At 41.2% G+C, this 15,175-nt stretch overlaps 1 protein-coding gene across 1 annotated transcript in view; it reads right to left on the bottom strand.

Annotated features, from left to right (window-relative positions):
• The window catches only part of cacul1 (CDK2 associated cullin domain 1), a 117,507-nt gene that overhangs the window by 85,935 nt on the left and 16,397 nt on the right, over positions 1–15,175 (bottom strand). Inside the window, exon 2 of the mRNA XM_043712850.2 lies at positions 8,580–8,706. Coding sequence (XP_043568785.1) covers positions 8,580–8,706 — 127 coding nt within the window. The remainder of the gene's footprint in view (positions 1–8,579; positions 8,707–15,175) is intronic.

Below are 15,175 nucleotides of genomic sequence, written 5' to 3'. Positions count from 1 at the left end.
AACTACATCTTTGTGCAGTCCAGGACAGTAAAAATGTTTTTGTATTTTAGCTTGGGTTTTTCTCACTCATAAATGACACCCTACCAGTAATTCATGCACCATTCACATACCTGCTTTTCATAAGGCAATGGCAATACGACTTGATGAACATCTGCCCATTTCTCGTCTGCCTATGTTGATGGTCTCCACTTCCTCATTAAGATATCATTTTTAAGTTAGTAACATTCAGGGATACATTTTTTGTGTATACTTTTTGATAAATTGCTTTGAATTTTTATCTTTTTGCCATAACTCAGTTAATTTATTTGAGCTATAGATGTCTGCTTTGTCATCTATCTGCTCCTTGTTTATCTCAACCATTTGATCAAACAGGGCCTCTGCTAATTCCATTTCAACTTATCTATACACTTTGACCTCTCCTGTTTCAACTGGTGACTGTGACCTCGTTATCACAGAATCAGGAAAAATCCCATCCCAGGATGTGCAGGATGCGTGTCCTGCAATAGTTCACTTGCCCTGAGTTTCCTCTGGCTTTTCAACCATAGTAGGCACCTGTGAACCAGCTATATTGTTACGAAGGACAAATTGTATTCTTGGAGCTGAGAGTTTGGCCAGTACCCCTACCACGACTTCTCCAATCTTCACTAGGCACTCTAACCTCACTCTACATAATTGAGTGCTTGTCTCACCATGGATTCCCATTACTAGTAACTTTTCTAACAGTAGTCCTTCAGAGGTACATATCTCTTCATCTTTCAACAGCAAGGATTGAGAGGATCCTGTATCTCTTATTACTGTAACCTCTTTACCCTGCTGTTCCTGGCCTATGCGAGTAAACTTTACCTTGGCAGATATATGGCACTTCACCTTTAACCAATCTCCAAGCAGGTTGTACATTCTGGTGCAGCTTTCTCACCTCACTTCCTCTACCTACACATTTTGTTTGGGTTAACAAAACTCACATGGTCACTGGCCGCCTCATTTGTTTTGCCATCTTTACGATTTAGATGAAAAAGGCTTCCACATCCTTCTCATCAAATTTAGGCAATGCGTAAATATATTTAAATAGAACACCACCAGGCCTTTGGCTACCATGAGTTTGCACACCCTCACTCTCTTCCTCACTAAGCTTACCTTCAGCCTTCATCTCCATCCTGTCAAACTGACTTTCCTGTCTAAGTACCAATTTCCGAAGTTCAAACTCCCTCTTTTCCTTTGCGCGCTCTCTATTCCCTCTGCTTTTAATTGTAATTCAAACTGTTTCATTTCTGTTGACCTTCCCTTGTCTTTTGTCTCTAACTCAAGCTGCTTCATATTCAACAAAACAGTTTTCAATAAAACACAAGTTTTTCCCAAGATTACCAAATGAAACAGAAACAAATCAGAACCAAATATAGAATAACTTAACCTACCCAAAAACCTAACAGATTATCCCAAATTAATGCTGTTCCAACTACTTGCAACAATCCCCATAAACACCCCTTCAAAAAAAAAGGAAAAATCAAACACAGGGTTTTACAAGAGAGATATCGGATAGAGGGATGGCAGAGAGATTTAGCATGGATCCATGTTGCAGTTTCTTTGACCAGCAGCCTCAAACCTGACTGATCACTCCACTCTGAAAGCTTCCTGCCTCTATTCCTGATGAAGGGCTTTCGCCCGAAACGTCGATTTACCTGCTCCTCGGATGCTGCCTGACCTGCTGTGCTTTTCCAGCACCACTCTAATCTAGACTCTGGTTTCCAGCATCTGCAGTCCTTGTTTTTACCCTACTTTCTCTGAACAGCTCGACTGCTAAAACCCAAACCAAACTAGAGAAAAGTTAAGCTGAGAGAATTGGCCACTCCCCCTTTATTGCATAAATTTTTTTTAAACTTGAAAGCCTTTTTCCTGAGACAGTATCTGTTAGATATAATCAAATTGGCCCTAAAACACATCCAACCCAGACCTCTTGGCACCTCTGCCTTGTACAACACTTGAAAAAAGAACAAGGACAACATGAACTTTGTTAAACGAACAGCATCATCATAATAACATCATTCTGATAATGGTTGAAAAAATAATGCCTTAGTCGTAATCTTCTAAAATTCTTTAGCAAGGTCCCAGCCACTGCTCTGCGTGTATTGTTATGAAGATGTGGGTGCACTTTAAGAGTACAAACTAGCAGTGACAGCACCAAGTGTCCTTAATAAGGCACAATGTAACATGTGCTCCAGCTACTGGGGTAGCTGGTTGTCTGGAAACAACAACACTGATTCAAATTAGGCCAATCAGTTTAAATTATAACCCCAAAAAAAACAAATGCCAAACAAGTCTGAAATGAATATATTTGCAATCTTAAAAGCCAACGACATAATCTGATGCTTTGGGATACAAGTTTGGGAAAATTGAACAGGTGGGAGGAGAACTACCACCAGACCAACAGATATAGACTGCTAGTCAGAACTGAGAGGTACCTGTTTAGAGGAGGGAATTGTAAATGGTCGTTAGTTAATTATTCTCGGTTATACTTTAAGAAATTAAGTTGTTAATTTTTACTTTACATATTTCTTGGCCACTCGAGTTTTACAGATTACTGCATGGGATAAATCTTTTGTGTTGCTGGTATTAAATTAAGCAGGAAGGTTTACCTCACATCGTAAGAGTTTGAGTTCAAATCCTACCACAGCAGTTGGTGGAACTTAGTTCAAAATGTATTAATTGAACCTAAAAGATAGTCAAAATGACAACCATGAAACGACCATCCATTGCTGCAAAAAAAAATAAATTTGGTTCACTAATCAATGTTCTTTAAGGAAGGAAACTGGGCATGCTTAGCTGATCTGCCGACCTGTGACACTAGTTCCACATTAAATGCAAGCAACATTTAAGTATCCTCCAAAATATCCTCGCAAACCAATCAGTGTGTTAAATCACAAGATGTTTGAAAAAGAAACAAAACCACTCAGCACTGGCTTAGGCAACAATAGCAAGCCCAGTACAGCCGATCCTACAAACTCTTCATTATTAACATCTATGAGATTTGTGCCAAACTTGAGACTGTGTCATTGACTAGTCATAGAGTGATACAGCAGCCTTTGGTTCAAACAGTCCATGCTGAACTAAACTGGTCCCACCTGCCTGTTCCTGGCCCATATCCCTCCAAGCCTTTCCTATTCATGTACTTATCCAAATGTCTTTTAAACGTAATTGTACTCACATCCACCACTTCTTCAGGAAGTTCATTTCATGCGTGAAATACCCTATGTAAAAATTTGCCCCTCATGTAGTTATTAAATCTCTCCTCTCACCTTAAAAATGTGCCCTCTTGTGTTGACATTCCACATCCTAGGGAAAAGACAACTACTAGTAACTATGTATACCCCTCATTTTATAAACTTCTACAAGGCTGCCTCTCAAACTCATACACTCCAGTGAACAAAGTCCCAGCTTTTCTTCAAAACTCAAACCTTCCATACCTGGAAACATTATGCAACATCCTAACCCAGTCATACATGCTGAATCATAACTTAGAGACAAGCTTCCAGACATGACCATCACCATCTTTTAGTAGAAGCTATACCACCAAGAGGACAGACAATTTGGGAGGGAGGTGCCCTGGGAGACTAAAATGTTGACTGCAGACCCTATGAATTCTCATGACATAAGGGTTGAACATGACCAATGAAACTTCCTGCTGATTACCACCTAAATGCTAGTCAACTTCCCCACCCAACAGTCAGATGATAAAATCAGTACTTCTGCTTGTTGAACACCAATTGGGAAAAGCAGCAACAGGGAAAAGGGCACGATATGCTATGAGTGGGTTCTTTCAATGTTCATCTCAAGAATGACTCATCAGCACCAGTAGTGATCAGGCAGGCTATCCTAAAAGACATTGCCGGAAGGCTCCATCTGTGGCCGGTGCAGCTGTATGAACCAACAGGAGGCAAACTCTACTTACCCTCTCCTCACCAATCTAACGGTCACAGATGCAGCCATCCATTGACTGTCCTGGCAGTAGAGACTAACACACAGTCCTTGTGAGAATACCTTTTGTTGTATAGTATAGCACCCATTAAGCAAAATGGGATAGATTTTAAGCAGATCTAGCAACTCAAAAATGAAGCACCCACAACACACAGTGGACATGTTGACAGCAGCTGCAGGGATATGTTCTTATAAATTGTCATTGAATACAAAAGCATAAAAAATCCAGAGGATTAAGCCATTCAGTCTCTTAAGCTTGTCCTGCCATTCCACTAGATCATGGCTGATTTATCTAATCTCAACCCCTCTTGTCTTTGAGCTAGTTATAGCCCTCCTTGACAGTTCAAAACTTGACCCACCTCCTGTTTAAATATTTTTGTGATCTATCCACTACAATCTTCTGATGAATTCCAGACACTCATCACCCTCAGAGACAAAATACATATGCATCTCAGTTTCGAATGAGTGTCCCCTTAATTTGTAACCATGTCCCCCAGTTTGAGATACTCCTATGAGTGGAAGCACCTTTTTAACAATGACCCTGCCATACTTCTTGTATTCTTGGATGCTTCAATAATACCATCAGACAAGCAAAGTTTTGAGGGGGCAACACAGGGTAAATGTTGAGAAGATAACCTCATAGCAGTATGGTGTAATCCTAATTCTACCGTTACCAAAAAGCTGGGGTATTGAATGAAAGCAAAATATTTCGAACACTTTCCAGGTTAAGAAATAGTTTACTAGTACTTCTTACAATCAAGTTTACATCAGTCACTGCTCACAATGTGATCACCTCTACCTTTGTTGAGACCCAAAAGCAGACTGGGTGACCGCTTAGCCAAACACCTCTGCTCCACAAAACAGCTCACTTTGTCCATGAGAATGACTCTGGTCTTCCAGGTGCTTGCCATTTGCAATAAACCATCTTGCTCCAACACTATAAATTTCGGGCCTCAGCCTGCTATAGTGTTCCAGCAAAGCACAATGTAAGCTGGAGGAACACCATCTTATTTTCTGCTTAGGCATAAACTCAGTCATACAACAGAAACAGACCCTTCGGTCCAACTCATTTAGGCCAACCAGGTTTCCTAAACTGAATTAATCCAATTTGCCAGCATTTGCCCCATATCTTTCTAAACCTTTCCTGTATATGCATCTGTTCAAATGTCTTTTAAATATTATAATTGTACCTACCTCTGCCACTTCTTCTGTAAATCATTCCATACATGCACCACACTATTTGGAAAAAGTTGCCCCTCAGGTCCTTTTTAAATCTTTCCTCCCTCACCTTAAACCCACGGCCTCTAGTTTTAGACTGCCTATCCTTGAAAAAAGATTCACATTATCTATGCCTCTCACAAGTTTATAAAGTTCTCCGAGTTCACCCCTCAGCTTCTGACGCTCCAGAGAAAGAAGTCCCACCTATCCAGCCTCTCCTTATACCTCAACCCCTCCAGTCCCAGCAACATCCTTGTTAAACTAGAAAGGATACAGAAAAAATTTACAAGATCCTTCCTATAACAGGGCAACCAGAACTGTACACAGTATTCTAAAAATGGCATCACCAATGTCTCGTACAGTCACAACATAATGTCCCAACTCCGTTACTTGATGTTCTAACCAATAAAGACATGCATGCCAAATGCCTTCTAACCGCAAGTCTGCTTTCATGGAACTAGGTTGCACCCCTAGGTCCCTCTGTTTGACAACAGTCCCCAGGTCTCTGATTCACCTTACCAAAATGCAACAATTCATTTTCATCTAAATTGAATTCTTAACTGCTACTTCTCAGCCCAGTGGCCCAGTTGATCAATATCTTGTTGTACTCTTAGATAACTTTCTTCACAGTCCACTATACCACCAATTTCGGCGTCATCCGCAAACTTACTAACTATACCACCTATAGTACTACCCAAATCGTTGATACATATGCATTTCACAGCTTTCAGAATTAAACAGGTTCACAACTTCAAAGCATGAATATCTGTGCAAAAGACAACATGAAGCAGTCGCAGTCATCTTCAGCCAGAAGTGATCAAGTGGATGATCAATCGTGCCTCCTCCCAACATCTCCAAAATTACAGAGGCCAGTCAATTCAACCTAAGCGATGTCAAGAGATGACTGAAGGCACTGAATATTGTGAAGGGCTAAGGGCTCTGACAACATTCCAGCAACAGTATTTAAGATGTACTCCAGAATTAGCTGCACACATAGTCAAGCTTTTCCAGTACAGCTACAATACTGACATGTACCCAGCAATGTGGACATTGTCCAGGTATGTCCTGTTCACAAAGAGGACAAATTAAATCTTGGCAATTGATCCTCTTTCACCAGTAACATGATTGAAGAGGTCATTGACAGTGCTATCAAGTCAGGAATTTTATCTGGAAGAGCGCTGCTTCAATAACACCATCCAGGACCAAGTTACCCATTTAATATGTACCCCATCTATCATCTTAAATATCCACTTCCATCAACACCAAGACACAGAGGCATCGTGCTTTCTACACATCACTGCAGTCATGCACTGAAATTTCATCTATAGTACGAAACCTGCAACCTCCATCAACCAGAAGGACTGAGCAGCAGATGCATGGGGACACTAACACCCGAAAGTTGCCCTTCAAGCCACATATCCAATATCACCAATCTTTCGCTAGTGCTATATCAAAATCCCTATTGATACTCTGGATATATCTACATGCACTGGTGTGGCTCAAGAGCAGTGAAGGACAGATAGTAAATAGTGGCCTAACCAGCAACACTCTTACTTCAAAAGGATTTTTTTTAAAACTTGCACTGCAAACAGTTCAAAGAAAGACTTCATGATCTTAATTAATACATTAAAAAGAATGAGAACTTTGCTGACTGACCAATTCATTGTGATATTTGAGGAAAATAATTAAGTGTTTTTCATTTAAGTTTGTTACTAGTTAATTGGCAAGCTCCCTTAAGATAGGCAGAGATTAATTTATATTTCTTGAATACCAAACTAAATGCTCAATTGAGCCCTAGGAATACAAAACTAATTCTTCAGGTGTGAACTTAACAAATTTGTGCATGAAATTGTACGGCCTCTGATGTGTGCCGGCATAGGCACATACAATAAGCAAATCAGATATCCTATGCCATTGGTTAAAATGGTTGTAAGTTTTATGGAATTGCATATGCAATTAATATCAAGTTAATCAGAGCCAATAATTTCAGTGATTCAATAAACCCGCAGCAGCTGGTGGAATTTAAAGAAAATCTGGAATTAAAATCCCTGTCTGGCAATTCAATGATTCTATGAAAAGTTGGTCTCAGTGATTGCTATTATTCTTTGTCATTTAAATAAAATGAGTTACTTTCACTAATGTCAGTGAACGCCACTACAAAAGGAAGTTAGCCAAGCTTACCCAGTCTGAACTACATGAGAGTGCAGACCCCCAGCAATGTGGCTGACTTTTGAATGCACTCTGAAATGATTGAGCAATCCACCCAGTTCAAGGGCAGTTAGGGATGGGCAACAAATGCTGACCTTGCAAGCAACACCCACATCCATGAAAGAAGAAAAGAATAAAGTACACAACTTTCTGGGGAGTGTGCTTCTATTTTTAAGTTTAAATTATATATTGCCATAAAAGAGCCACTTTGTTTATTCTTTCAAATTTTAATTTAACTGCTCTCTCAATTTTATCTGTTCCTTTTTTTTGTAAATCCCAGGATCCAAATGAAACATCATAAGCAAAGGCTGGGTCCACACAAAATTTAGATTTGAGTTAATAGCTAAAACAGGTGAAAAGGTGAACAAACAATGTTAAGTATTCTCCATTTACACAGTACTTCAATAAATTATGTAAGATATTCCAAAGCCTTCACAGCAAACAAATTACTTTTGAAATGCTGTCACTTATCATGCAAACAAATGGATAAAAGTTCAAAATAAAAGTGAAAAGTATTTATGATTTTATAGTTTGAATAACTTGGCTGCTCAGTTGTTACTTTGTTACAACTGATCAATCTTTGTTACTATTCAAATTAAGTTTGGTTTGAGTTGCTGCATGTTAATAACATTTGAGCAGCTCAGAGAGACTTGTGAACAAAATGTATGGGATCTCAGAAAAAAGTTGATTAAAAACAAATATGGGATGGTCTATCAATCAAGAAAATTGCTTAAATGAGTTCGAACATAGAGGAAATGCACCAGGGGTATAAAGCAAATAATGTCAGCTCCAGTCATTGTAGTGCAGGGTTAGAACTTCAGACCAGTCTGGGAATCAATTCAGAATCACAAAGAACACAACTACCAAAGGACTGTATGCGAAGGTGGCACTGCCAAGGGATGGGGGCGCGACTTGGGAGCACAGAATTAAAGAAAATCGCAGGAGCAAATAAGTGCAAAAAACATCGTTTTCTGTGGTTATTTGGGAATTAGGTTAGTAATTTTTGTTTACGTTTTCTAGTTCACATATAAATGGGTTTCTCAAACTTATTACAAATGACTAATTTTTGGTCTTCATTGTAAAATTAAGCATCGGAAGTATTACTTTTATAAAATAAACTCATTAAATTCTGATCATTTCTTTAACTGCAGTCTTAACAGTGCCTAAAATTTTCTTTTTCTCACCTGTAGATTTGCTCGTAAGATATAGGTATGCAGTCTCCAGGAGACTGTGTCAAAAGCTGATCAATGGCACTGTCCAATTTTGGCCAGTAAGTACGCTGGTAGTCTTCTGTTGTTATAACGTTCATCACTAAACAGAATATCAAAAATACAAACACAATTTATCAAATTAGACACAGACTACAAGAATTTTAAGAGTGCAAGAAACTTTAATAATCATTTCTAGTACTTTGGATGACCATTAGATAATAGGTCACTCAATCTTAACAACTAAGACTGCTATCTGGCTCACTGACAGACATGAAAGTCACAAGAGTGAGTGATGTGACTTCAGTAGTAGCAAAAATAATAAAAAAATATTATTATTACAATGCTCCAAACAACTTCTAATTCAATGTACATAGTTCTGATATTAACCAAAATATTACTTTCTCCTTGACAATTAAATTTGCTGCATCGGATTTTAAGATAAGTACTGATAAGATTACACAAGTTTCATTTTTTAAAATGTTAAAATTAATTATAGTCAAGAAAATAACTCAAGAGTTTGTGATACAACAATTTGAGATTAGCAGATTATTAATAAAGAATCCCCTATACACTGACTCCAGTCAGAATGTTTCTTTTGAAAAAGAAAATTAATATTCCATTTCTTTCTAACAAACAGTCTCATTTCACAAAAGTTACATTTAAACAGTTAAACCTTACTACCTATGGCGATGACCGAGTGATCTCTAGTACAGCTTAGACCCTCAAATCAATGATTTACTGCTTAAAATGGGAGTTGCATAAAATTAAACCTAAAGCTAGTTATCATTTGCTGCGCTAATTATTGAATATCTTATTTGTTAAACAAGGACAATTTCATTTCATCTATCCTCTACTGCTCAATTTGCAAATAAACACTCAAATATAGGTACTTGTTAAATGTCTTGAAATAAGAAAAATTATTAAGTAAACATGACAAGAGGCTTCAGTTCCAACTTGAATAGAATCAATCCTAGGACACAAAAGGTGGTTATTTGGCAAGTCAAATCTGTGTCAATTCAGCGGGTACCATTTCTCCAATTTTTCCCATGGCCCTGCAGTTTCTTTTCCTTCTGGTGTCGGCCCTTTTGAAAGCTATGATTGAATCTACTTCCACCATTTTCAGGCAGTGAATTAATAAGAGCTTTTCCTCTTTTGCCAAACACCTTAAATCTGAGCCCTTAGCTTCTTTTCCCCTCTGTCAATGGGAATAATACTCCCCCTTCTACTCTGCTTACACTTCCATGATTTCCAACATCGTTTATTAAATCCCCTCTTAACATTCTCTTCCCTAAGACCAACCAATTTGAATCTATCTTCTTGGGAACCATTTTCATAAAGGTGGCTCAGTGGTTAGCACTGCTGCCTCACAGCACCAGGGCCCAGGTTCAATTCCACACTCGGCTATTGCTTGTGCAGAATTTACACATTCTCCCAGGGTCTGCATGGGTTTCCTCCAGGTGTTGCAGTTTCCTCTCACAGTCAGGAAAGGTGGATTGGCTATGTTAAATTGCTCGTAACATCCACGGATATAAAGGCTTGGTGAGTAAGTCATGAGAAATGCAGGGTTAAGGGAGAGAGTAAAGGAGTGGGTCTGGGTGTGATGCTCTTCAGAGGGTCAATGTAGACTCGATAGGCCGAATGGTCTATTTCACACTGTAGGGATTCTATGATATTGCCTTCACCCTCCTTTAAATCCTTTACATCTTTCCTAAACTGCAGTATCAGAATCGGATACAGAATTGAGCCATCAATAGTCTCCAGATTTTATTTTCATACATTTGGTACTATAATGCCTGGTCACAAAGCAAATCTAAACTGAAATAAAAATTGTACAATCACATTAGGTTTATGTTCAAAGCAAGCACATTGGGGTTAACAAAGAGGTCAGTCCTGACTAAGGTTTTATCCCATAAAATTCCCAGTCAAATAATCAGGAGACAAATGATAACAATGGAGTTTCGACTGTGAATTTACAAACTCATTGTACAAAAAGCCCTGACTCAATACGTGTCAGCAACTGTTCAGTGACACTCCTAATTAAGCATGTGGCACACCGCATCAAGTTTTGATTGTTTCCTCATTTGATGTTCAGTCATGCCCACTTCCACAAGGGATTGCAACAAACAAGCTGAAAAATGTGTTGCTGGAAAAGCGCAGCAGGTCAGGCAGCATCCAAGGAGCAGGAGAATCGACGTTTCGGGCATAAGTCCTTCTTCAGGATTCCTGAAGAAGGACTTATGCCCGAAACGTCGATTCCCCTGCTCCTTGGATGCTGCCTGACCTGCTGCGCTTTTCCAGCAACACATTTTTCAGCTCTGATCTCCAACATCTGCAGTCCTCACTTTCTCCCATTGCAACAAATAAGCTGGGCTCAAAGATCCTGAAGCCAAGTAAAGCAATCATAACCTCAACCGAATTCAGTAAATAAGTACAAAATCGACACAATCCTTGTCTGTTTCACTTAGCCTCATACAACACAGTAAATTTACAGTCTTAGATACTGAAAGGAGTTCAGTTAATTGCTCCTTTCGAACAAAGAACTTTACAGCACAGAGGCAGGACGTTCAGCCCTCCAAGCCTGCACCGACACATTTTGCCCTTCCATGCTAAAACTCTCTTCACTTACAGAATCCGTATACCTCTTTTTCCCTTCCCATTCGTATATTTGTCCAGGTGTTTCTAGAATACTGCTATTTTGTTTGCCTCAACCACCATCTCTGACCATCAACTTACCTTGCACATCTCCTTTAAATTTTCCCGACACCTTGAACCTGTGTCTCCTAGTAATTGACACCTCCACCCTGGGAAAAAGATTCATATTTTCCGCAGCATTCACAACCTTAGAAATTTCTATTAGGTCGCCGCTCAAACTCCTGCATTCCAATGAAAACAAACCCAGTCCATCCAACCTTTTCCTTCATAGTGAAAATCCCCATACCAGGCAATATCCTGGGAAACCTTCGGCCCAACGTCCACACCGACCCGCCAAAGCATAACCCACCCAGACCCTTTCCCCTACATTTACCACTTCACCTAACACTACAGGCAATTTATTATGGCCAATTCACCTCACCTGCACATTTTTGGATTGTGGGAGGAAACTGGAGTACCCGGAGGAAACCCATGCAGACACAGGGAGAATGTGCAAACTCCACACAGAGAGTCGTCTGAGGTGGGAATTGAACCCGGGTCTCTGGCGCTGTGAGGCAGCAGTGCTAACCACTGTGCCACCATATCCTTTCCGAAGCATCTACATTCTTCTGGTAGTGTGGCGGCCAGAACTGTACACAATATTTCTCGTAAGCCACCACATTTCAGTCACACATATAATCATATGGACATAACAATTCAAACTAATTCATACACTTCAACTAAAGTGTGAATTTGTCGGCTACAAATCTCAAAACTTGAGAGATTATTCCGCAAATTCCGCAATTGCAGGTTACAGCAGTTTGTACCTCCAGTCGATAGAATTGGCATAGCTTAAAGAAGGCAAGAACAAACACTGGACCTAAATTAGCAGCAGATCTAAAAGAACTGGATCAACTCCATGACAAGTTCAGTTGGCACACAAATCACAATTTCCATCAGCTATCACATGACTTCAAATTCAGACATACAAAGCACAGGAAACCATTTGTTTTATCGAGCCTGTTCTGGATCTTTGAAAAAGCAATCTAACTGGTTCTATTTCCCATCTCTGACACCATTTACCAGTGCATTTTTCTTCTACCGAATACACACCTAATCACCCTTTGGGAGTTACAATCGCATTTGTTTCCATCAGCTTTTTTCATAATGCATTCCAGACCATATCAACTCTCTGCCTAAAACAAATTTTCCTCAGCTCTAATATATCTTAAATTTGCATCATCTCCTCGTGAAAAGCAATACTTCATCAAGCTAACAATGAGGACACCTCTATCAAACACAGAACATAGAACAGTACAGCACAGGAATATGCCTGCACTACCACAATGCCATTCTAAACTAAACTCACCTACCTGCATATGGTCCGTATCCCTCTGTTCCCTGCCTACATGAGTCTTACTATTGCATATGCTTCTACCACCTCCCTGGCACTACCATCGGTGTTTAAAAAAAATGCCTTGCACATCTTTAAACTTTCCCTTCCCCACCTTAACCTATGGTCTTAGTCTTTGACCCATTTCCACCAGATGCAAAAGACTGTCTATCCACCCTATCCATGCCAGGTCAGCCCAATGGTCTCTGTTGCTCTAGGAAAAACAATCCAGGTTGCTCAACCTCTCCTTAAAGCTAATACACTCCAGTCCAGGCAACATCCTGGTAACCTCTTTTGCAGACTCCCCAAAGTTTCTATATCTTTCCTATAGTGCACACAATCCTCCAAAATGTGGAGAAAGTGAGCACTGCAGTTGCTGGAGATCAGAGTCGAGAGTGTGGTGCTGGAAAAGCACAGCAGAGCAGGCAGCATCCGCGGAGCAGGAGAATCAATGTTTTAGGCAATGCCCTTCATCAGGAATGAGGCATGTGAGCTGAGCAGGCGGAGAGATACATGGGGGAAGATTGCTGAGAGGGATAATGGCAATACGTTGGAGAAGAGGGTGGAGCAGATAGGTGGGAAGGACGATGGACAGATAGGACAAGTCATGAGGGCAGTGGCAAGTTGGAAGGTTGGATCTGGGATAAGGTGGGGGGGGGGGGGGAAGAAGGGAAATAAGGAAACTCGTGAAATCCACATCGATGCCAAGACAGGTCCCAAGATGGAAGAGGAGATGTTCTTCCGCCTGTGTCAGGTGGTTAGGGTGTGGCAATGGAGGAGGCCTAGACCTGCATGTCCCTGGTGGAGTGAGAGGGAGTGTTGAAGTGTTCGGGTGGGGCTGATTGGTGCGGGTGTCCCAGAGGTGTTCTTTGCTATCTGGACGACACCTCCTCCCACTCTGCCTCCTACAAAAGTGCTACCCCTTATTCCCACTCCTCCACCTCCGCCCCATCTGTTCCCAAAGGACCAGTTCCACCCGCAGAACACACCAGATGGCCGCCTTCATTATAGACCTTAATTTCCCCTCCCACATGGTTGATGATGCCTTCTCGCACCTCCTCCCTCGAACTACACCCGTCCAACAGCAATAAGGACAGAATGCCCCGGCCCTCACCTTCTACCAAACCAACCTCCATATACATCGCATCATCCTCTGCCATTTCCACCACCTACAAACAGACCCCACTACCAGAGATATATTTCACTCCCCACCCCTAACAGCTTTCCGTAAAGACCATTCTCTCCACGACTCCCTTGTCCGGTCCACACACCCCTACCAACTCACCCTCCCCTACTGGCACCTTCGCCTGCCACCGCAGGAATTGCAAAACCTGCACCCACACCTTCCCCCATCACCTCTGTGCAAGGCCTCAAAGGAGCCTTCCACATCTATCAAAGTTTACCTGCAATTCCACACATGTCATTTGCCATAAGCGCTGCTCCCATCGTGGTCTCCTTAAATTGGGGATGCCTACTTACAGAGCGCTTCAAAGAAAATCTCTGGGACAACCACACCACCAACCCCACCATGGCCAAACACTTCAACTCCCCCTCCCACTACCACTCCACCAAGGACATGCATGTCCTGGGCTTCCTCCATCGCCACACCCTAACCACCCGCCAGGAGAAAGAACACCTCATCTTCTGCCTTGGGATCTTCCAACCACACAGCTTCAATTGGATTCACCAGTTTCCTCATTTCCCCTCCCCCATCTTATCCCGGTTCCAACCTTCCAACTCCAAGATGGGGGATGGGAAAATTTTTTGGCTGTTACAGGCTGCTCCGTTTTTGAGAGACAGACAAAGGCAGCAAGCACATGGTCTGTAAGGGAGAGAGAGAGAGACAGAGAGAGATAGATAGATAGGAGATAGATAGAGAGAGAGAGAAACCCACACTGCTAACCGACACAGTCTTGAATCTGCGCAGTTGAAATCATGTATCTCTGGCCATGGGAGTGTGTTTAGGAAAACTAAATTCACATTCACATTTAATGGTAATGTCTGAGGGAGTGTTGCTGAACAAAGAGACCTTGGAGTGCAGGTTCATAGCTCCTTGAAAGTGGAGTCACAGGTAGATAGAATAGTGAAGACAACGTTTGTTATGCTTTCCTTTATCAGTCAGAGTATTGAGTACAGGAGTTGGGAGGTCATGTTGCGGCTGTACAGGACATTGGTTAGACCACTGCTGGAATATTGCGTGCAATTCTGGTCTCCTTCCTATCGGAAAGATGTTGTGAAACTTGAAAGGGTTCAGAAAAGATTTAAAAGGATGTTGCCAGGGTTGGAGGATTTGAGCTATAGGGAGAGGCTGAACAGCCTTGGAGTGTCACAGACTGAGGGGTGACCTTATAGAGGGTCACAAAATTATGAGGGGCATTGATAGGATAAATGGACAAAGTCTTTTCCCTGGGGTTGGGGAGTCCAGAACTAGAGGGCATAGGTTTAGGGTGAGAGCAGAAAGATATAAAAGAGACCTATGGGGCAACGTTTGCACACAGAGGGTAGTACATGTATGGAATAAGCTGCCAGAGGAAGTGGTGGAGGC

The sequence above is a fragment of the Chiloscyllium plagiosum genome, unplaced genomic scaffold (assembly GCF_037043375.1).
Source record: "Chiloscyllium plagiosum isolate Xiang-an unplaced genomic scaffold, Cpla_swu_hap1 HiC_scaffold_22, whole genome shotgun sequence".
Taxonomy (NCBI): domain Eukaryota; kingdom Metazoa; phylum Chordata; class Chondrichthyes; order Orectolobiformes; family Hemiscylliidae; genus Chiloscyllium; species Chiloscyllium plagiosum.
The sequence above is the reverse complement of the archived record's forward strand: the minus strand, read 5'-3'. Positions and strand labels throughout refer to the sequence as shown.